This window comes from Rhinolophus ferrumequinum, chromosome 23 (assembly GCF_004115265.2).
Source record: "Rhinolophus ferrumequinum isolate MPI-CBG mRhiFer1 chromosome 23, mRhiFer1_v1.p, whole genome shotgun sequence".
In the NCBI taxonomy this organism is placed as follows: domain Eukaryota; kingdom Metazoa; phylum Chordata; class Mammalia; order Chiroptera; family Rhinolophidae; genus Rhinolophus; species Rhinolophus ferrumequinum.
The window spans coordinates 27,082,778-27,102,883 of record NC_046306.1 but is presented as its reverse complement, the minus strand read 5'-3'; the positions used below and the strand labels follow the sequence as shown (position 1 = coordinate 27,102,883).

General features: G+C 39.7%; 1 protein-coding gene across 11 annotated transcripts in view; it reads right to left on the bottom strand.

The window, feature by feature from the left end:
* SHLD1 (shieldin complex subunit 1) overlaps positions 1 to 20,106 on the bottom strand; it is a 61,859-nt gene that overhangs the window by 37,706 nt on the left and 4,047 nt on the right. Inside the window, exons 3-4 of one of the 11 annotated variants that reach the window (XR_004421836.1) lie at positions 16,150 to 16,277; positions 14,369 to 15,715 (exon numbers count right to left, since the gene is read on the bottom strand). The exons of 6 other annotated variants lie outside the window; for them this stretch is intronic. Coding sequence is in view for 3 of the 5 variants with exons in the window: in XM_033095267.1 (XP_032951158.1) it covers positions 15,669 to 15,715 (47 nt within the window). In the remaining 2 variants the exon portion in view is untranslated. Of the gene's footprint in view, positions 1 to 14,368; positions 16,278 to 16,298; positions 17,028 to 20,106 lie in introns of those variants that run through there. 4 more of the 11 variants (XR_004421837.1, XM_033095268.1, XM_033095267.1 and 1 more) reach the window with 4 other exon arrangements.

The following is a 20,106-nucleotide window of genomic DNA, read 5'->3' as shown; positions in this document are numbered from 1 at the left end:
TTAAAAATGCCACCCCCTTAAACTCCTTCATCGTGTATACATTTGATGTTCTAAAACAAATATTTTACCATGAATTAACCCTTAGAAAAAATTAAGATTAACCTAACTTAAACTGGCTTCTATAACATTTCCACCATCTGTAAATATGTTTCCTGTGCATTTTAAAGAAAATCTTTTGTTACTTGGTCATTAGGCTTTGTAATAAATAGTCCATAACACTAAAAATACAGTAATATAATTCTCAAGATCTGATTCAACTAATGAGAATAGTCACCAAATGCATCAGGTAAGACATGGATAAAGAGATCCACTACAAGACAGTTTGTGAGAGTAAAAAAGTGGCAACAACCTAAACATCCATCAACAAACATCATGTTAAATATATTATGGTCCAGCTGTACAATGGAATACTATGCAGCCATTAAAAATATGAGAGATCTACACATACTAACTTGGCAAGATGCCTTGATACAGCATTAAGTAAAAAGAGCAAGATAAAAAATGATATGTATGGTAAAATTCCATTTGTATTTCTAAAACAATAGATATATGTGCTGTTTCTGTGTGTGTGATGTGTATATGTATATGTGTGTATATGTATGCATGTGTATGTATAGCTGTATGTATGTATACCTTTATAATTGCATAGAAAAATGTCTGGTAAGATATACAAAAGTTATTTACAATGATTACCTCTATGGAGAAACATTAAGGAGACCCAGAGCTTCTACATTTTATTCTATACCCTTCTGTACTATTTATTTTATAGCTATTTTTTTTAAAGGAAAGGATGACTAACGCCTTTATTACAAGCATCATAACTATCATACATATACCAAAGTGGGAACCTCCCCCCAAAGACTAGTAGCAGTAAGTCTACAATTAAAACAAAGATATGTATTGGGTAACTCTACAGCTCATCATCTGAAACCACCAGTGACTTCTAGGGAGCATGAATCCTGAGACTTAACAAAGAAAGGCTAAATCCTCCAAAAGGAAATCTAAGGAGTGTCTCTTTTCCAACAATGTTAAAATAGTTCTAGGGTTTGGAACTTGCCAAATCAGGAACATTCCACAGAAATAGGACTCTGGTACTTATGAAACTGCTTTGAATAACTGGGATGGGTACTATTTTCAGAAATATTCTCAGAAGTTCGGAGTTTACACTGTATTTCTGGATTTTAATTTTTGTTTTTAAACCAGTGATGTCACTGTGCCAATTTTGAATCACAATGCAAGCACAATCAAATGTGGCCGAGAGCTGCCCTAGGCCCAGCACAGGAGACGGATACAAGGCAAAGGCCGGTCGAGGAGAAGCACTATTCTGCAGAGCTCCAGCTGAAAGCAGTGGGCGCTGTCCTGGCCCATGGCTGCTAGCCGACTGATGTCTAAGGCAGCATGTTCATGAACAAAATAAGAATTCAAGGCAGAAAATTGTAAGTAATGGTTACAAGACCACTCACTTACTCTCAGGTGCTAAAAGCAAGTCTTACAGTGGAAAGATACAATGCATGGCATTCTAGTGGAGACGGTGGTGACAGAAGGCTAGCAACTTTCACTGTCACCACTCTGCACCTTCCCCCCACCCCAGGTTGCTCAGTTCACATCCTCTGGGTGCACAGAAACAAAAACATGGAATGTAAATAAGGAATGCTGGTCTCGTCACGGATCAGCATATCATGGACAGGCAAGATGGCTAGGAAAGCCAAGTCTCCAGTCACTGTGCAGTGACATGGTGATGCTGAATGTATCTGTCCATGGCAGGAAGCAGACGCCGGTAACCTCACCAGCTCCTGGGACAACGCCACGGGTCTCTGTTCCATTTGGATCAAAATTCAGTTGTTTGGTTTCTTTTAGGCCTCAACCTAATTCCTTCAGAATTTGGAAAGGAGATTATCAAAACTGCATGCCTGACTGGTAAGAGTGGATATGGACACAAGGCATTTATAATTCGCTTCCTCACAGGAAAATGATCTGTGTTTCTTAAACATCACAAGGGATAAGATAGATGCTGGAAGAAAAAAAGACAAGCAAATGTTCTAATTTTCAACAGGGAGGAAAAAGATACAATCCATAAGTCTATAAATTATAAACCATCAAGCTTGATGCTTAAACAAGAGGTAAAAGTGTGGGGATGGAGACTGTCAGTTGTGACACCTGCTGTGTACAATTCCATTGGACAGGTATTATTATCCCCATAAAACAGATGAAAACACTAAGGCTCAGAGAAGTTCTTTAAGTCATCTAAGGACACCAAGTAAAAAGTGATAAAGCCCCTCAAGTCCCAATGGCTGTACTTTCTCCCCATTCAACAGACAAATGAAGGCCACCAGGCCCAGCCGTCAGCTCTACCACGTTTTGCCCAGTTCTATCTGCTCACAAATTTAGCAGAGTGTTCAACCATTTACATTCCTATTTTGCTATCTGCCTCAAATAATCTACTTTTTACCCTTTCTAAGAAATTGAAAAATATGCCACTTATATAAAGGCCTAATTCCTTAATTTAGAGAAACCAAAAGGGGGATCGGGGTACCTATTGATAAAGGAGAGTAAAAATAGAAACAATCCTATCACTGAAGCTTCATGACTATTGAAGCATGGGTTGAGCATTAAGGTACAGCTTTCCTCGGTCAAGACAATATTGTCTTCTGGAAGAAAAAAGGGGCTTTTTGGGTTAGTGTTGTAGGATTTCTGTTTTGCCCTCAGGTGATCACTGTGGAATATTGCCAGGGTTCCCGCTGCCTGGACTCCACCAAGATTTCCTGAGTACTTCAATAGGACATTCTTGAAGGCTCTAAGACATTTGCTCTTCACCTTATTTGACTGCAGATCCCAAAGTCTAGTTTCCTTCTGTTACCATATATTTGACCCCATTTGCCCTCCCCCACCCCCTTTCCCTTTTCCACTCTGATTTTTGTACCTATGAGTTTATTTACGTTTTGTTTTGTTAGTTCATTTGTTACTTTTTTGTTTTATATTCCACATATGAATGAAAGCATATTGTTTTTGCCCATTCCGCCTCACTTATTTCACTCAGCATAATACCCTCAGGATGTTCCCAGGCTGTCACAAATAGCAATATTTCATCTTTTTTTATGGCTGAGTACTTCCATAGGACATTCTTGAAGGCTCTGAGACATTTGATCTTCACCTTGTTTGACTCCAGATCCCTTTGAGAATCTGATAGAAAGAATGAAAGCTATGGGGAGTGATGGTGGGGGCGGAAATGGGCTTCAAATGGGGTGTGTGGTTTCAGGGGACCCTCCCCCCCAGAATCCTAGACACTGAAGGTTTTATTTCACCACCAACACACAGCCCGCTTTTCAGTAAACAAACTGTCAAGGAGTCTTTGAATGTACAGAATCTCTTGGGTTGTGTTTTTTTTCCCCCTACCCCTGCCTTCAAACACTTCAAGTTTTCCAAGTCGACAGGAAACATCTCATGCAAAATTGAACAAGATCCTGCTTCTGAATTCAAGTTCCTGTTTGATGTACCAGCATGCGTTTCCATGCCAATCACAAAAAGTAAAGTGGCACTGGTATACACACTTAGGTAACAGAAACGGCGGATGGACATCTGCCAGTGCAAATTCGGTGATGGAATTCCTGGGGTACATCTTGTGTTACGCCAGAATTGAAATGTTCTTGTACAGTCACAAATCCTTCTAAGACAAAGATCACAGGATGTGACAACTACTGAACAAACAAAACTGGCCTGCAGGTCGAAAGTCATGTAAAAAACATACAGGAGACTGAGTGGAAGCTAGATTATTTTTTTTCCTGCTCTATACTAATGTTTTGGGTTAATGTTATTGATGCAGCCATAGGCACAGGCAGCTTCCTCTTCGGAATGAGGAGGCGAGACAGTCTTCCAACCCCCAAAGAGCAAGCACATCACCACCTCCTCTCGTCATTCTTGCTTTATTCCTTTAAATGTTAAATTCAAGGTCAAAGTTTCTGGGTGGGGTCCCCTGAAACCACAAACCACATTTGAAGCCCATTTCCCCCACCCCCTCATCCCCCCGCGCCCCCGTAGCTTTTATTCTATTCTCAAAGGGATCTGGAGTCAAACAAGGTGAAGAGCAAATGTCTTAGAGCCTCAAGAATGTCCTATGGAAGTATTCAGCCATAAAAAAAGATGAAATATTGCTATTTGTGACAGCCTGGGTACATCCTGAGGGTATTATGCTGAGTGAAATAAGTGAGGCGGAATGGGCAAAAACAATATGATTTCATTCATATGTGGAATATGAAACAAAAAAGTAACAAATGAACTAACAAATCAAAACACAAATAAACTCATAGATACAAACATCAGAGTGGTGGCTACCAGAGGGAAAGGGGGTGGGGAGGGCAAATGGGTAAAGGGGGTCAAATATATGGTAACAGAAGGAAACTAGACTTCGGGTGGTGAGCACATAATAGAATATACAGACATTGAATTATAACGCTGTATACCTGAAATGTATATAATGTTATTAACCAGTGTTACCGCAATAAAAAAAAGAACCATCCCCAATGCCCCCAGCGCCCACCCCCCCAGAAAACCAATGTCCTATTGAAATACAATCCTCCTTGAGTTGAGTGTTGTGGCCTTATTCAGTGTATGCCAAGGACAAGAGTAAACCCAGGACAGCGAGGAGGGAAGGCCAGGGCTGGCAATCAGCCAGATGGGAGCCAGAGCAAAATGTAACCCATTTCACTTTGTCCTGGCACTGGTCCCAACCCTGTAGTGTATGTGACAGAGAATTCTATGAAGAAACCTTGAAAAGCATTGCTACATTACAAGGGTGCCGCTTGAAGAAACCCTTGGTTTAAGGGACAGTATTGTCTGTGGTGGTCACTGAGAGAGCACTGCCTAGTTCCACCATAGCTTTGGCTAAATAACCAAGTTGGGCCTCAGTTTTCTCAACTGTAAAATGGGGATTAAAACAGTATCTCTTTGATTATTCAAGGATTACCTGGGGTAAACACTCAGAAAACATCAGCTATCATGATTACTATTTGCAGGTGACTTTATGCTCCCCTTTGTAATCATTTCTGTGCGTGACTTTTGCAGTGAGCACTTCCTGAAGCTGATTTATTATGATCTTTGTAGTAATTCTTCCACTTAAAAATGTCTGGCCACATGTGTTTAAAGTATATTTTCAGCTTTGCTATCTAACTATTTCAGAACTTCTATCTTCAAAGGACCAAAGCATGTTTATCACCTCATTTTTCTTATATCCTATTTTGTGGAGTTATCACATAAATCCTACAATGATGTGCACATTTCTGAGCTCAACAGACATAATGACGAGGTGGGTTTTCCAATATCTGTTACTGATAACACTTACTGGCTAAAAATGTCTTGTACATGTATGATGCTTTGACTTCTTTCATAACTACTCTTTATTTTATGTGTTTCCTTATTTATTTATACACCTACCTTTCCATATCAAGGACTGAAGGTGGCTTTAATGACGCACAAAAATTGACAAGTTGGCATGAAATATAGAGCCAAAGAAGAAAGAAAACTAAAATCCCTGGGACTTGGAAAGAAAAAGATATAATTCCTATTTCACACACAGGGAAACCAGGGCACAGAGCTGGCAAATGACTTTCTGAAGCTATGTGGGTTAAAAGCTAGAAATAACCTGAGACTAGGCCAGCCCTAAAAATGATATCCTGGGACTCTGGAGTATTGGGTAGTTGACTTCAAACACACTAATGTCAAAGAGACCACCATCCAGGTCAGCAAAGCTGAGCAGAGACATGGAGACTCCTCCCCAGAGAGTTTTGAGCTTGGAGGGAGGTAATGCCGACAGCTACGGTGATAACCGATACCACAGATCAGTTATTCAGAGTGCCAGTCACCATTCTAAAAACATTCTAAACATCACCTCATTTACTACCACGGCATGTTATGGTATAGGTACTAGCATTGTTCAAATTTTTCAAATGAGGAAAATGAGGCCCAGAAAGATGAAGTAATTTGCCCAAAGTCATAGAGTGAATGCATGGCAGATTTGGACCCAGACAATCGGACTCTAGAGCCTGTTCCTAACCTCTAGTGTCTCCAGAGACCCAGGGCAGAGGACGCCAACAGGAAAGCTGGGCCTGGAAGACCAGGGACATCCTTTCACGCAGCTGAGAGGGTGAGAAGAGCAGGCATGGTGGGTGGGGCTAGGAAGTTGCAAGACAAAATAAGGACTCAGCTGAAAAACAAGGGAAGCCAGGATCTAAATCCCCAGGGCTTTTCTGTGGATGCTGGCAGCTTGCTGGGCAGGAGAAAGTCCTTAAAGTGACCTCACAAGGGGTCAGGGCACTGACTTGTTTCCAAAACCAACCTTAACTGTGAGGTAGGATAACAAGATGACGACGACGATGGTGATGATGATGATGATAATAAAAATTATTTTTAAAACAGTGCTTGCTTTTTCTCATGGTAATGTTAGAGGTTAGAGCCATCACGCAATTCAATGAGTATTTACAGAGCACACACTATGTAACCTGGCACTACACTAGGCACAATGATTTTGAACAGAGGACTTTATAGAGATGATTTTATAAATTTTCACAGCACATTAAATGTTTAAACATTAAAAAAATTGCTAAATTTTAAAATAGAGCATTACTGATTCTTCCATCTCTGGGATAGGTGGGCATCAATTTCCCAGGCTATCACGGTACTCTAATAAATCACTCTGTTTTGTGCACAGAGTCCCATCCTCCTTTTATCTTTAGAGGCTGCTTCCGCCTTCCTCAGTTCTTCCCTGTGCTCATTTCGAGCTGTGCTGACTTCCTTCCATCGGATGTCCTCTATCTGGGCCTTTGAGGGAGTCAGTAAAGCTATACCAAGGTATGACAATTAAGTTCGCAAACTCATACTAGAAAAAGTGCTACATACCTCATTGCTGAATATCCCTACAGTCACCTTCAAAGTGCTCCTCTTGGGAAGCTATGCACCAATGCCAGCACCTAGTCCACCCTTCAAAGCAATTTTGGAACTCTTTTTTGGAATGGCCATCAGCGCTGTCGTCGTATTGCCCTTGGTGTCCTGAATGTCATCAAAATGTCTTCCTTTCAATATTTCCTTTAACTTCGGGTAAACAAAGAAGTCACTGGGGGCCAGATCAGGTGAGTAGGGTGTGTGTTCCAATAGAGTTATTTGTTTACTGGCTTAAAACTCCCTCACAGGCAGTGCTGTGTGAGCTGGTGCATTGTCATGATGCAAGAGCCATGAATTATTGGCGAAAAGTTCAGGTCGTCAAACTTTTTTATGCAGCCTTTTCAGCACTTCCAAATAATAAACTTGGTTGACTGTTTGTTCAGTTGGTACAAATTCATAATGAATAATCCCTCTGATATCAAGAAAGGTTAGCACCATCATTGCAACAAGTTTGCAAACTTAATTGTCAGACCTCATATGACAAATATTTCTAATTCTCCCCTCTCCAGGCTACTGACAGGTTTGCACCTCCTGGCTCCTTTATGGAAATGGGGTCATGTAAATAGTTCTGGGCAATGAGTTGTGAGTTGAATTGATGTTTGGATGCTTGTCACTTCCAGGATGGGTCATTCAACTACTGATGCAAGACCCTCTGGAGTTCTCTTTTTCCCTCTACATGGCAATGGCAACATTTGAGATGGTCCCTAAGAGACTACGCATCCTGACAGCCCAAAATGAACATGGAGGATGAGTAAAAAACAAACTGTATAGCTTTGAATCACTTAGTTTTGGGGGTTGTTTGTTACCATAGTATAACTTAGCCTCTTCTCACTGACAGCCTTCAGTGAGACTCAAAATTTCTGGTCCATAGTGATCACGCCTTCTTCTTTTCCAGGAGATATGGAAACAGAGATAGAGATACAGGGATAGAAATGGAGATGGAAATAGGAAATAAACATATATATAAACACAGATATAATTTTTCTAGTCATTCCTCAGAGTTTTAGGTGGGAGGAAGAAGGTGGAACATGTGCCCTATCAGCCACCTTGCCAATCCATGTATATAAAATTATTTAAATATAAAAGTAAATAGAAATGGCAGCCTTAAGAACCCCTAGAGAAATCTTAAAATTTAAATCTGGAAATATAGGGATAAAAATTTTTTTAATGATAAAAGGCACAAATGATGTCTCAGAGTACAAAAAAGCAACGTGCTTTGTATGACCTAACAAGACATGCTGGGACGAACCTTTGCTCTAGGATTTCTCAACCTCGAAACTATTGGCATTTTGGGCCAGAATATTCTTTGTTGTGGGGAAGAGCTGTCCTGTGCATTGTAGAATGTTTAGCATCATCTCTGCCCTAAACCCACTACATGCCATAGCACTGTCCCCCTGCCCCAGATGTAACATCCAAAAATGCCTCTTGGCATTGCCAAATATCGTCTGAGGGACAAAGTTACCTTCAGTTGAGAACTGCTGCACTAGTTATAATCACAACTAGATTTAAACCTTCTCCTACAAAATTAGATAACTATTTTCTTTTACAAGCTTAGTCTCTTCCTGAAAGGAATTCAGTAAAGAAGTGAAAGTCCAAAAACAACCCCAGTGGCAGTACTCGTTTTAACAGCAGCAGTAGTAATGATACCTAGCGTTTATTAAGTGTAAGAAGCTCCAGGTGCCTCACTCAATCCTCATGACAGCCTAGGAGCAGACAAGATTATCATTCTCATTCTACAGATAAGAAAGCTGAGCAAAGCAAAGTGTAGCAACTTGCCCAAGGTCAGAAAGCTAGTAGGTATAGAAAAAAACATGCCCCCCAAAATGACAATGCTTCCTTTCACTATAATCAGAGAAATGCAAATTGAAACAAGAAATGATTTTTTTCTATCTATATCATTAGCAAAATCTTAAAAAATTATAATACGAGTGTTGATAAGAGTCTTGGAAAAAGTGTTTTTCATCCCTTTTCTGGACGACAAACTTGAATATGTACCAAATTACTGTATATAAATCTCTAATCACTCTTTTGTACACCTGAAACTGATGTAATATTGTACGTCAACCGTAACTGAAAAATACATTTTTAAAAAGTTAACAAAAAGAAAACATTTTCCATGAAACAAAAATTTTTTTTCATATGATAGAGCAATTTTTCTTATAGGAATTTAGCTTGAAAAATAATTTGTTACATTCAAGGGTTTAACCAGAAGGATGTTGGACACAGCCCTTTATAATAGCAAACATTAGAAACAATGAAAATTGATCAAAGAGAGGGAACTGTTTATTTGTATAACGATTTTTAAAGTTGTTTCAGAGAAAAATAAAACTATTACAAAAAAACATAAGGAACAGGAAAAAGATGATCTGGCAAGCATTTTAAAAGAAAAAAGGCCTTTATTTATTGATGCTTAACAGATTTTTTTTAATGGAAAGTTTTATTGAAATAATTAAAGATTCACATGCAGAGCTAAGAAATAATCGGACAGATTACGTGAAACTTTACCCACTTTCCCCCAATGTACTTCAAACTATAGTATATTGACACTTATACAATCCAACAATCTTATTTAGATTTCTCCAGTTTCACTGTACTCATTTGTGTCTATACAATGTTATCACATGTATAGTTTCACGCATCCAAGACCACAGTCAAGATACAGAATATTTCCATCACTACAGGATCTCTCACGTTGCCCTTTTATAACTATACCCACCTCCCTCCTGCCCACCCAAAACACACCCTGACATCTGCTAATCAGTTCTCCTATTTCTAAAAATTTTGTAATTTCAAAAATATTATAAGTGGAGACATACAGTATACAATCTTTTGGAATTGGCTTTTATCCCCCCATGCAGCATAATTCTCTGGAGATTCACCCAAGTGTTGCATGTATTGATAGTTCGTTCCTCTTTATTACTGAGTGGTATTCCATGGTACAAATGCACCATCATTTGTTGGAGGATATCGGGGCTGTTTAACTTTGGGGCTATTAGGAATAAACCTGCTGGGAACATTCAGGTACAGGTTTTTGCATGAATGGTAAGTTTTCCTTTCTCTCAGATAAATGCCCAGAGGTGTAATTGTGGGGTCATATGGAAGTTGTATGTTTAGTTTTATATGCAACTGCCAAACTGTTTTCCAGAGTGGCTGTGCCATTTTATATTCCCACCAGCATTGTATGAATGACCAAGTTTCTCTACGTCCTCACCAGCATTTAGTGTTGTCATTATTCTTTATTCTAGCATTCCGATAAGTATCATTATGGTTTTAATTTGTATTTCCCTGAGGCTAAAGATGTTGAACATTTTCTGAATATCCTTTTCAGAAGAAATGTCTTTTCATGTTTTTGACCATTTTCTAATTTGATTTATTTTATTGCAGAGGTTTAAAAATATTTTTATTAAAATATAGCTGCCATATATTATATTCATTTCAGGTGTACACCATAGTTAGTCAATATTTATATACTTAAAGAAGTGATCATCATGATAAGTCCAGCAACTGACACTGTACCATGCTATCAAAATATTATTCACTATATTTCCTATGCTGTATATTACACCCCCATGACTTATTTGTTTTATACCTGGAAATGTGAACCTCTTATTCCCCTTCACCTTTTCCCCCTTTTAAAAAATTTTCAATTACAGTTTATATTCAATTTTATTTTATATTAATTTCAGGTGTATAGCACAGTGCTTAGACATTTACATAATTTGAGAAGTGATTCCCCTCACTGGTCTAGTCCCCATCTGGAACTATACAGTTATTACAATATTATTGACTATATTCCCTACGCTGTACTTTTACATCTCCATGACTATTTTGTAACTACCAATTTGCACTTCTTAATCCCTTCACATTTTCCACCCTGACCCCCAAGCCCCTCCCATCTATCACCCCAATAAATCTAGTACCCATCTGACACCATATATAGCTATTACAATATTACTGACTATATTCCTTATGCTATATCCTACATCCCCACGACCACTGTGTAACAACGAATCTATACTTCTTAATCCCTTCCCCTTTTCCACCCACCCCGCAATCCCCTTCCCATCTGTCAACCATGAAAACGTTCTCTGTGTCTATGAGTTTGTTTCTGTTTTGTTTATTTTGTCTTTTAGATTCCGCATATGAATGAAATCACACTGCATCTGTCTTTCTCTGTCTGACATACTCCACTCAACACAATACCCTCCAGGTCCATCCATACAGCCACAGATGGCAAGAACCCATTCCCTTCCATGGCCAAGCAATATTCCATTATATATACCACCTACTCTTTTTCCATTCATCTATCAATGGACACCCAGGCTGCCTCCACTTCTTGGCCACTGTAAACAATGAATGCTGCAATGAATATATGGATGCACATGTCCCCTTGAAGTAGTATTTTGGGTTTCTTCAAATAAATACCCAGAAGTGGGATTACTGGGTCCTTCTTTGTCTCTTGTTATATAGCATTTGTTTTAAAGTCTATTTTGTCTGGTATAAGTATTGCTATCCCAGTGTTTTTTTGTCTGTTTCCATTTTCATGAAATATCCTTTTCCAATCCTTTACTTTTAGTCTGCGTGTGTCTTTTGATCGGAGGTGAGTCTCTTATTGGCAGCATATGTAAGGGTCTTGTTTTCTTATCCATTCAGTCCTCCTATCTTTTGACTGGAGCGTTTAATCCATTTACATTTAAAGTAATTGTTGATAGATATGTAGATGTAGTTATTGCTATTTCATTATTCTTGTTTTCTTTATTTATTTGTTTATATTTATTTATTGTCTTAAAGAAGTCCCTCTAAGATTCCTTGTTATATGGGTTTGGAAGTGATGCACTCCTTCAGTTTTTTCTTGTCTGGGAAGCTCTTTATCTGTCCTTCAATTTTAAATGACAGCTTTACTGGGTAGAGTAATCTTGGTTGGAGGTCCTTGCTTTTCATCACTTTAAATATTTCCTGCCAATTCCTTCTGGCCTGCAAAGTTTCTGTTGAGAAATTAGCTGACATTCTTATGGGAGCTCCCTTATAAGTTACTAGTTGCTTTTCTCTTGCTGCTTTTAGGATTCTCTCTCTGTCCTTAAACTTTGGCATTTTAATTATGGTGTGGGTCTCTTTGAGTTCATCTTGTTTGGGGCTCTCTGTGTTTCCTAGACAAATTTAAATCCTTTGGTCCTATCTTTGTTAAAAAAAAAAAAAAAGTACAAATTTTACTTGGAAAATGCTCTTAAGAAAACTGTATTCCTATCACATTTTATAGCAGTGTGAGTTTTTTTCTTACAAAATAATAAAATTGAGTGGCAAATTTAAATTAATTTAAAAAACAAACAAGCAAAATAAAAATAGTTTTATTTCTTCACAATACACTCAGTAAACATGCCCACAATTTTTTTTTTTACAAAGAACTCTTGGAAAATATTAGGGAATGTTAGGCACAATATAGATTAAAAGATCATATAGACATCATTCTTTACGTCTGCATTCTAACCTGCAATCAATCAAGCAAGTAAATTAAAAGGTGTCCTCAAGTTATAGAAAGCACGTGCAATAACTAGACATTGCTGGCCTTAAGACAAGTTAGCTTCTCAGATTTCAAAAGAGTAAAATAACCTCTAACAACTTTAAGTCTGATCCCCAGTAGGCACAAAACTGCAAAGAATGCATTATAATACAAAGGCTTAACACATCTGGTACATTTAAAAAAAAATTTTTTTTTTTGGTAGGGCCCAGGAATGTGTAAAAAGTAGTCACTAGAGGGCAGTAGACTCAAACACTAACCCATAGCAGGAGCGTGCCAGGCATATCTCAGGCTCTAGACCCAAGACACTGTTTACGTGTTACTGCCTAAAAACATAGGATATTATTTTAACCCATGTTCTCCCAAAATCTACTTCAAAAATGGCATTAGCCCATGGGTAACTTCCCCATCTTTTTATTTATACTGTGTGTACTATTCCCTAATATTTTCCAAGAGTTCTTTGTTTAAAAAAAAAAAAAAATTCTGGACATAACTACTGAACATATTGTGAAGAAATAGAACTAAATCTCTTTGTTTGTTTGTTTTTAAAATTGACTTAAATTTTCCACTCAATTTTATTATTTTGTAAGCAGAAAAAAAAACTCACAATGCTATAAAATGTATAGGAATACAGTTTTCTTAAGAGCATTGCTTTTAAGAAAACGTTTTTAGGGGTATCCTTACAGCCACTATTATACATGATAGTTACAGAAATATTTGCTGAATAAAGAAACAACTTAAATAGGAACATGCTTTCTTCATAATTGGGAAATGTAATGATAATTTTCTACTCTCAGTAGCATTATACCTCTTCATAGACGTTCATTTCTCTGATTTTTTTTTTTTAATCAAGGAAAAAAGCCAGGGGCTTTGCAGAGAGACCAGTATGGACTAGCCTGAAGACTTTCTAAATGAGAGTTGAGCAAATCTGCAGTGTTTGCGTAAGAGTATATACTATTCAACTTAGACACTTTTTCATCCTATAGTACACATAAGATCAATCACAGTGTAAGTGTAAATGTGATAATAAAGTTATAAACTGATAATCAAGGTACTACGATACTTTGTATCTATTTTTATAGATCTTATCAAGTTTCACTTATATGTGGTTTCATTTATTCATTCAATCAGCCTTTACTGAGCACCTACTGTGTGCCAGGCACTGCACCCTTATTCTCTACTCACATGTCAGGGTCTACGTCTAGAAGGCAGCAGCTGCAGACACTATGACTAGATGAGGCAGAGAACAAAACATGAACCCTGCCAGGCAAACAGGAGGGACCCAATAATAAATTAAAAAGGATTTACCCTTAAAAGTTATGTTTTAATAAGCTAGGTAACATCAAACACGTTAGCAAAACTCAGCTCTATCAAAAACATCAGGGAGTTTGCTGGTCTGCAAAAAGCAGCCACTCAGCAGACAAAAAGCAAGATTTACAATTTCAAAGGGCAAAGAGCAACGGATAAGAAGAGTTCCCGGCCAGATGAGAACATTTCTTCTAGATAGAAAAAGTTATCAAGGGTTTCATTCATTCCAGCAAACACAGTTAAAATTCTTGACTTGCGTTTTTCCCGTGGTTTTAACATAAGAAGTTGGTGTGAAATTGAGGGGATTAGAAAGCACAAATCGGTAACCACAAGATTGCCACGGGGATACGAAAGACAGTTTGGGGAATATAATCAATAATGTTGTAAAGATTTTGTAGGTTGTCAGATAGGCACTTGTCTTATTAGGAAGACCACTTCAGGGACAGTGTAGATGCCTGATCACTGCGCTGCACACCTGAGGCTGAAGCTGAATAACAATAAATGTCAACTATAATTTAATATATACATGGTCACAGGATGTGGAGTACAGCATAGGGAATAGAGTCAGTGGAACTGTAATGTAACAGCTATATACGATGTCAGAGGGGTAGTAGATTGGGGGAAGGGGATTATCACCTTGTGAGGGATGTAAATGTCTATTATATTGTTTTGTACACCTGAAACTAATTTAAAAAAAAGCAAAAAGAAGTTGGTGTGAGAAATTTAACTGAGAAGGCAATGCCCTCTCTCAGGTTAGTCTGCAGGTAGTTAGAGCTCATGCAGCAATGGAAAGCCGAGGTTGAAAGGGGAACTCAGTGGGCAGTGGACACACACTGGTCAAATGACCCAGAGTCCTGGGCGGCCCTGAAAAAGTCCTGATATCGGAAACATTCAGAGTTAGCAGAAAGAAGCTAGCAGAGACTGAAGGAAGTAACTGGAACTATTTAAGACTTAATACTTTACTACTCAGGACTCACTCATACCTGGATGTTTGTATTTTTTTAAAGTTCTCCTTTGAAGTCAGCCTGACCCAGATTTGAGTCTTAGCTTACCCACTAATTCTTTGGGTAACTATTAATATGTAACCTCTCTAAGGCTCTATTTCCTCATAGGTAACATGGAGATTATAATAGTCATTATTTATTGGGGGTAGATGTGAGAATCCGAAGGAACAGTGCATATAAAATGCATAGCGCAGTGCCTGGAATGGAAGTGGACAATAAATGATAAACTATTCATCTTCCTGTCTTCTCTCTTAATTGTGCACAGTCTTCTTTGTCCTACGAATATTTAACAGTGAATGATACTAGTGGTGGTATGTCTGACTATGTTAATCAAGCTGTTTTCTCATATTTGAAGAAGACACAGCTGAGTGACAAGTCGTGACTAAATGATCAGTGGGGGGAAGCCCTGGAGCAGAGCTATCGGGTCAGACCATGTGGGCACCACCTGAACTGAAAAGATAAATGCCAGTAGGTGTGGCTCTCAGCAGGAACACAGCCTGTTTTTCAACTCAATTGGGATTTCTTTTTAAAACTGTCACTGCAGGCAAAGTACACAGAAGTACACAAGTCTCCTCTCCCCTAGTCAATGCCCTTGAGACTCAAAAGTAAGGAGTGATGAGAGATGTCACAGACGGCAAATAGCATTCTTGAGCCTTTAAAAATAATTCTACTCTTAAACTATGATCATCTATAATGACTATTTACTGTTATCTACAGTCCAGAATAGAGAACTGTGGTTTTTTATTTTTTTAAAGGGATAGAAAAGGCACAGTTAGGAGTAGTCCGTACAGAGGGTCACTTAGGAAATGGGAACCGCCAAGTTATTCTGTGACCTGCGTGGTTTTCTTCATTATCTTGGGGTTCAACTTTCTCTTGTAGAAAATGAGATGACTAGGTGAGCTTGGTGGTTTTCAAACTCTTTTTGGCCGTGACATCCTTGTTTCCAATGAATGGTTATCTGAAAGCCCATAGGGTAAATAAGCTAATATGGATGAACAAGAGTGGGGAGTCCAGGATCCCCATAAGCTCACTACTTCCTCCCAATCCTGACCCTGCAGCTCCTAAAGGGCTTCCTGGGGCAGTCTGAAAACCACTGACCCAGAAGCTACGAGATTTGCTAACTTTGTGGGCCTTAGACATATATTCTTCTAGTTTATCCTTCACTACTTGAGCCACACAATTAGGACACATTGCTGCCTTCCAACAGTAGCAGATAAAGAGTTTAAAATCCCATTCTGGACCTGAAAATTAAGTCTAGGTGGCTGAATTTAGATAACTCAAGTCTGCATAATTCGATCCAGGATGTGGTAACAAATGAAGAGAGGCATTGCTACGCAGAATACTGTCACTTTCCAAATAAAACCTATCAACCTGACATGTGACAGGAAGTACCAGATTTTGTTGTATGATTTCTCAGAGAATCGATTCATCAGACTCCTCCTTCCCCTTCCTCAGGATCTTAGGTCCAGTTTAGAGGGTGCTGGGTCATTAGCTAATAGGTTGGATATCATTTAATGCACCTATAAAGAAAATATCTTTAAATTATTTACATGTCTAAAATATACCCTGACTTTTATTTAAAACAGCAATAACATACCCAGAATTACGTAAGTTCTATTTTGAGATTTTGGATTTAAGAGTTTAGAATTTCTTATGAAAATAAAATTTTCTAGAATTACAAATTGATACCATATGAATCATTGAAAGGAAAAAAAGATCTATTTATCTACTCATAAACATTACATTCCTTGGATGAAATACCTAAATACACAGGTTCTAAAACGGCCTTTGAAGATGAGAGTGTTGACAAATTATAAAAGAAAAATAAGAGGGCATTAAAGCACTGCTGCCTTTAAACTGATAGCAGTCTGTCAGCTCGGGCCTTCAATCATCAAAGACTTATTGTGTTTAACATTCAACTTGCTGTATACCTTCAACCAATTTCTTCAACAACTGATCCTAGAAGTTCCAGTTTGAGGAAAGGGCTGAGATTTTCCACCTCCATATTGTAACGTCTAAGCAGGAACTTCAGAGAAACTCTTTGTCCTGCATTAGAATGCATCTTGGGTGCTGTCCAGGACAAAGGTTTCAGAAGGCCCTGATAAGATATGCCACATGAGCTGCCCCCAAATTTATCACGCTCTAGTAATGCGCACAGGACTGGGCGCCTCCAGGAAACCTTTGTGACCTGACTTTCAAGAGGCTTAATCCAGGACCATTTGCCAGTTTGTTCGGCACTTCGATCATTTTACTCTATGCTTTCCTTGTGCCTAGGAACAAAAGAGAAAGAAAACAAGTATCTTAGAGGCAGGGAGTTCAAAATCCCAAATGTCCATCAACAAGAAAGCATTCAGGACTAAACGAAGGAATTAATTCAGGAGTCTCTGGAGTGGACTGGAGTTGACCAGGACGAAGGGAGCACACTGCACTTTGGGGGAAAATGCAGATCAGTGGATGCATTAAGGTCTGACTCAGCATAAACATGGGCCCAGCAGGAGAGGCAGGCCTTTATCAGACACCCACAGGGGCCTCTGTTCCGCTGACATGCACCTGTACAGCCTTGCCAGTTGTTAAAATATTGTAATACTGCTGAATTGGTTGTTAAATAGTTTGAATAAATACCCCAGACACCAGATAACAGTCCTGAAAACGAGGCACAAGAGCTTTGACGGGAATTGGCTGGAAAGTGGAAGCATACAATGAAATCTCAAAGACACTTAGAGGAATAGAATGGAAATGGTGTTTCAGGAAGACCTTTTTGGGGTGTGGGTCTCCTGCCTTATCTCACCAGGATAGGCAGAGGGAGGGCATTTTGTAATCCTGCACTTGGCTTAGGTGACAAGTTGTTTACTCCACTAGCACTTCATGAAGATTGGCTAGTGTCATTTCAGGACAGCTGAGCTCTGATTATTTAGACAAATATAGCCTGGCCTCACCTACCTTTGGGTACCCAGACTGAAATGACTAAGGCTTCTGAGCTTTTTCTAATACTCTCAGATCCTTATCAGCCCATTAGTTTCTTAGAAAGTACTCTTAAGTCCCATGTCCTTTGCCACTAATGTCCTCCTCCGGGGCATGAACAGTGATATGGCAGTGAGCAAGCAAGATAAGAGCAGAGAAGTGTCCATTAGGTTTAGCTCCTTGGGAAAGTCAAGAGAAGGCTCAGCTTAGTGGGTAGTGGGGGTGGAGGTCTTGGGCCCGGGAACGAGGAACAATTGTGAGATGAAGCTGAATGAAGGCATGTAGGCAACACCTTCAAAAAGCCTGGCTGGGAAGAGCAGGTCAGTGACAGGCCCACAGCCAGAGGCAACTACAAAGTACAATGAGGAATCCTTTACAAAAGTGAGGTTTAAACCTCGGCCCATGGCCTTATACCCTGGCTTCTGCAGTGGTCCCTGTTGCCACCATCAAATATATAGGGTGCCCGATGGCACTAGGTCTGTGAAGAAAATAAAGCTGGGGAAGGATACAAAGAAGGAACATCAGGAGGCGCTGGCTCTCACACACAGGAGGCGGGGTGGGCCTCCCTGAAGGATGAGCATCCAGGGCAGAGGGACACTCCTGGTGTGGCAGAGGCCCAGCCCAGGAAGGGCAGGGAGAACTATAGGCCATGAGATCAGAGCAGCAGCAGGCCCTGGGTCCAGAAGGCATGGATGCCAGGTAAGCACTTTCGCTTTCGCTCCGAGTCACACGAGGTTTTGTACCGAGGACTAACATAATCTGATTTATATTTTAAAAGGATCCTTCTGGTTGCTGTGCTGAGAAGAGATTGTAGGAGGATATGGGCAGGGGTGGAAAAAGCTAGTAAGGAGACTATAGAATGATCCAGAAGACAGATGATAGTGGCTTGGACCAGGGTGGTGGCAGTGGAAAAGGCAAAAGCTATTTAGATTCTAGATTTATTTTGAAGGTAAAGTTGACAGGATTTGCTGATGGACTGGATGTAAGGTTTAAGAGAAAGCGAGAAGTTGAGGATGACTCCTAAGTTTATGCCTAAGTGAAGAGAGGATGCAAGTGCTTTTTTAAGATGAGAAAGCTTCAAATAACAGGTGTGCATGTGTGTGTGAGGGGGAAGGGGCTGGGTAATGGGGCAGGAGTATTAAGAATGTGGCTTAGGATGTGCCAAATGTAAGAAGTCTAACAGAAATTGAAGTGATGATGTCAAGTACACAGATGGTCTAAGTGTCAAGCTGGAGAGAAAAATCTGGGCTTGAGCAGGGTTCTTAGGGCATTTAAGGTCCCCAGACTGGATAAGATCACTGAGGAAGTGGGTAATAATAGAGAAGAGATCTGAGAACTCAGCCCTGGGGCCCTCAAACATTAAAAGGCTGGAGAGGCAAGAAGAAATCAGCAAAGGAGACTTGGAACAAATATTGACAGCAAAGTAAGAGGGACAACCATGGTGGCTACCTCCCAGAAAGCCCAGTGAGGAAAGAATTCAAGAAGGAAAAGTCAACTATGCAAATGCTCCTGAAAGATCAAAAAGGATAAGGCTTGAGGACTGCCCACTGGATTTAAGAATGTGGAGGTCATCAGTGACCTTGACAAGAGTTACTTCCATGGAGTGATAGAAGCCAGGTTGGAGGATTTCAGGAGGAATTGGGAGGAGAGGAATTGGAGACAGCAGGTGTACATGACTCTTTTAAAGATTTTTCTATAGGAAAGAACAGAGAAACAAGACCGTAACTAGAGAACTTGGGGTCCAGAGGAGACATTTTTTTTTAAAGATGGGAGATATTACAGCATATTTTTATGATCATAAGAATGACCAGTAGAGGGGGGAACAGTGATGCAGGAGAGTGCCAGAGTGACAACCTTGAGTAGGTGAGGATCCAGTGAGGTGAGAAGACAGGATCCAGTGCAGAAGTGAAGGGATAAGACAGGGACGGGAGGGAAGGAAGCTGGTGGATGTGGAATGTGAGTGGGTGATCCTCTTCTGATTGCTTCTGTTTTCTTAATCAGGTCATCCACTGAGAGAAAGGCTGAAGAAGGAAGTAATGGAGGTTTGTAAAGAGAGGAGATGATATGAAACAGTCATCCAGGAGGGCAGGCGAGTGAACACGCCAGGAAAGTGGTGTGTGGTAGGTGGGCAGCACGAAGGGTCCACTTGAGGTGGGAGGTCATGAGTGTAAATGGAGCCTGGTCAGAGTGGTGGTGTGTCGAGTGGCCCAGATGCTGAACTCATGAAGAGTTGGATTTGCACTCTTCGTGGAGCTCACCGTGTGCCAGGCACTGTGCCTCACACACATTCATCCTCATGATGCCTCCGCACAATGAGGTAGGTGTGATTATCTCTATTTTACAAATGAGGAAACCAACACACAGAGAGGCCTAGTGACTTGTACAAGG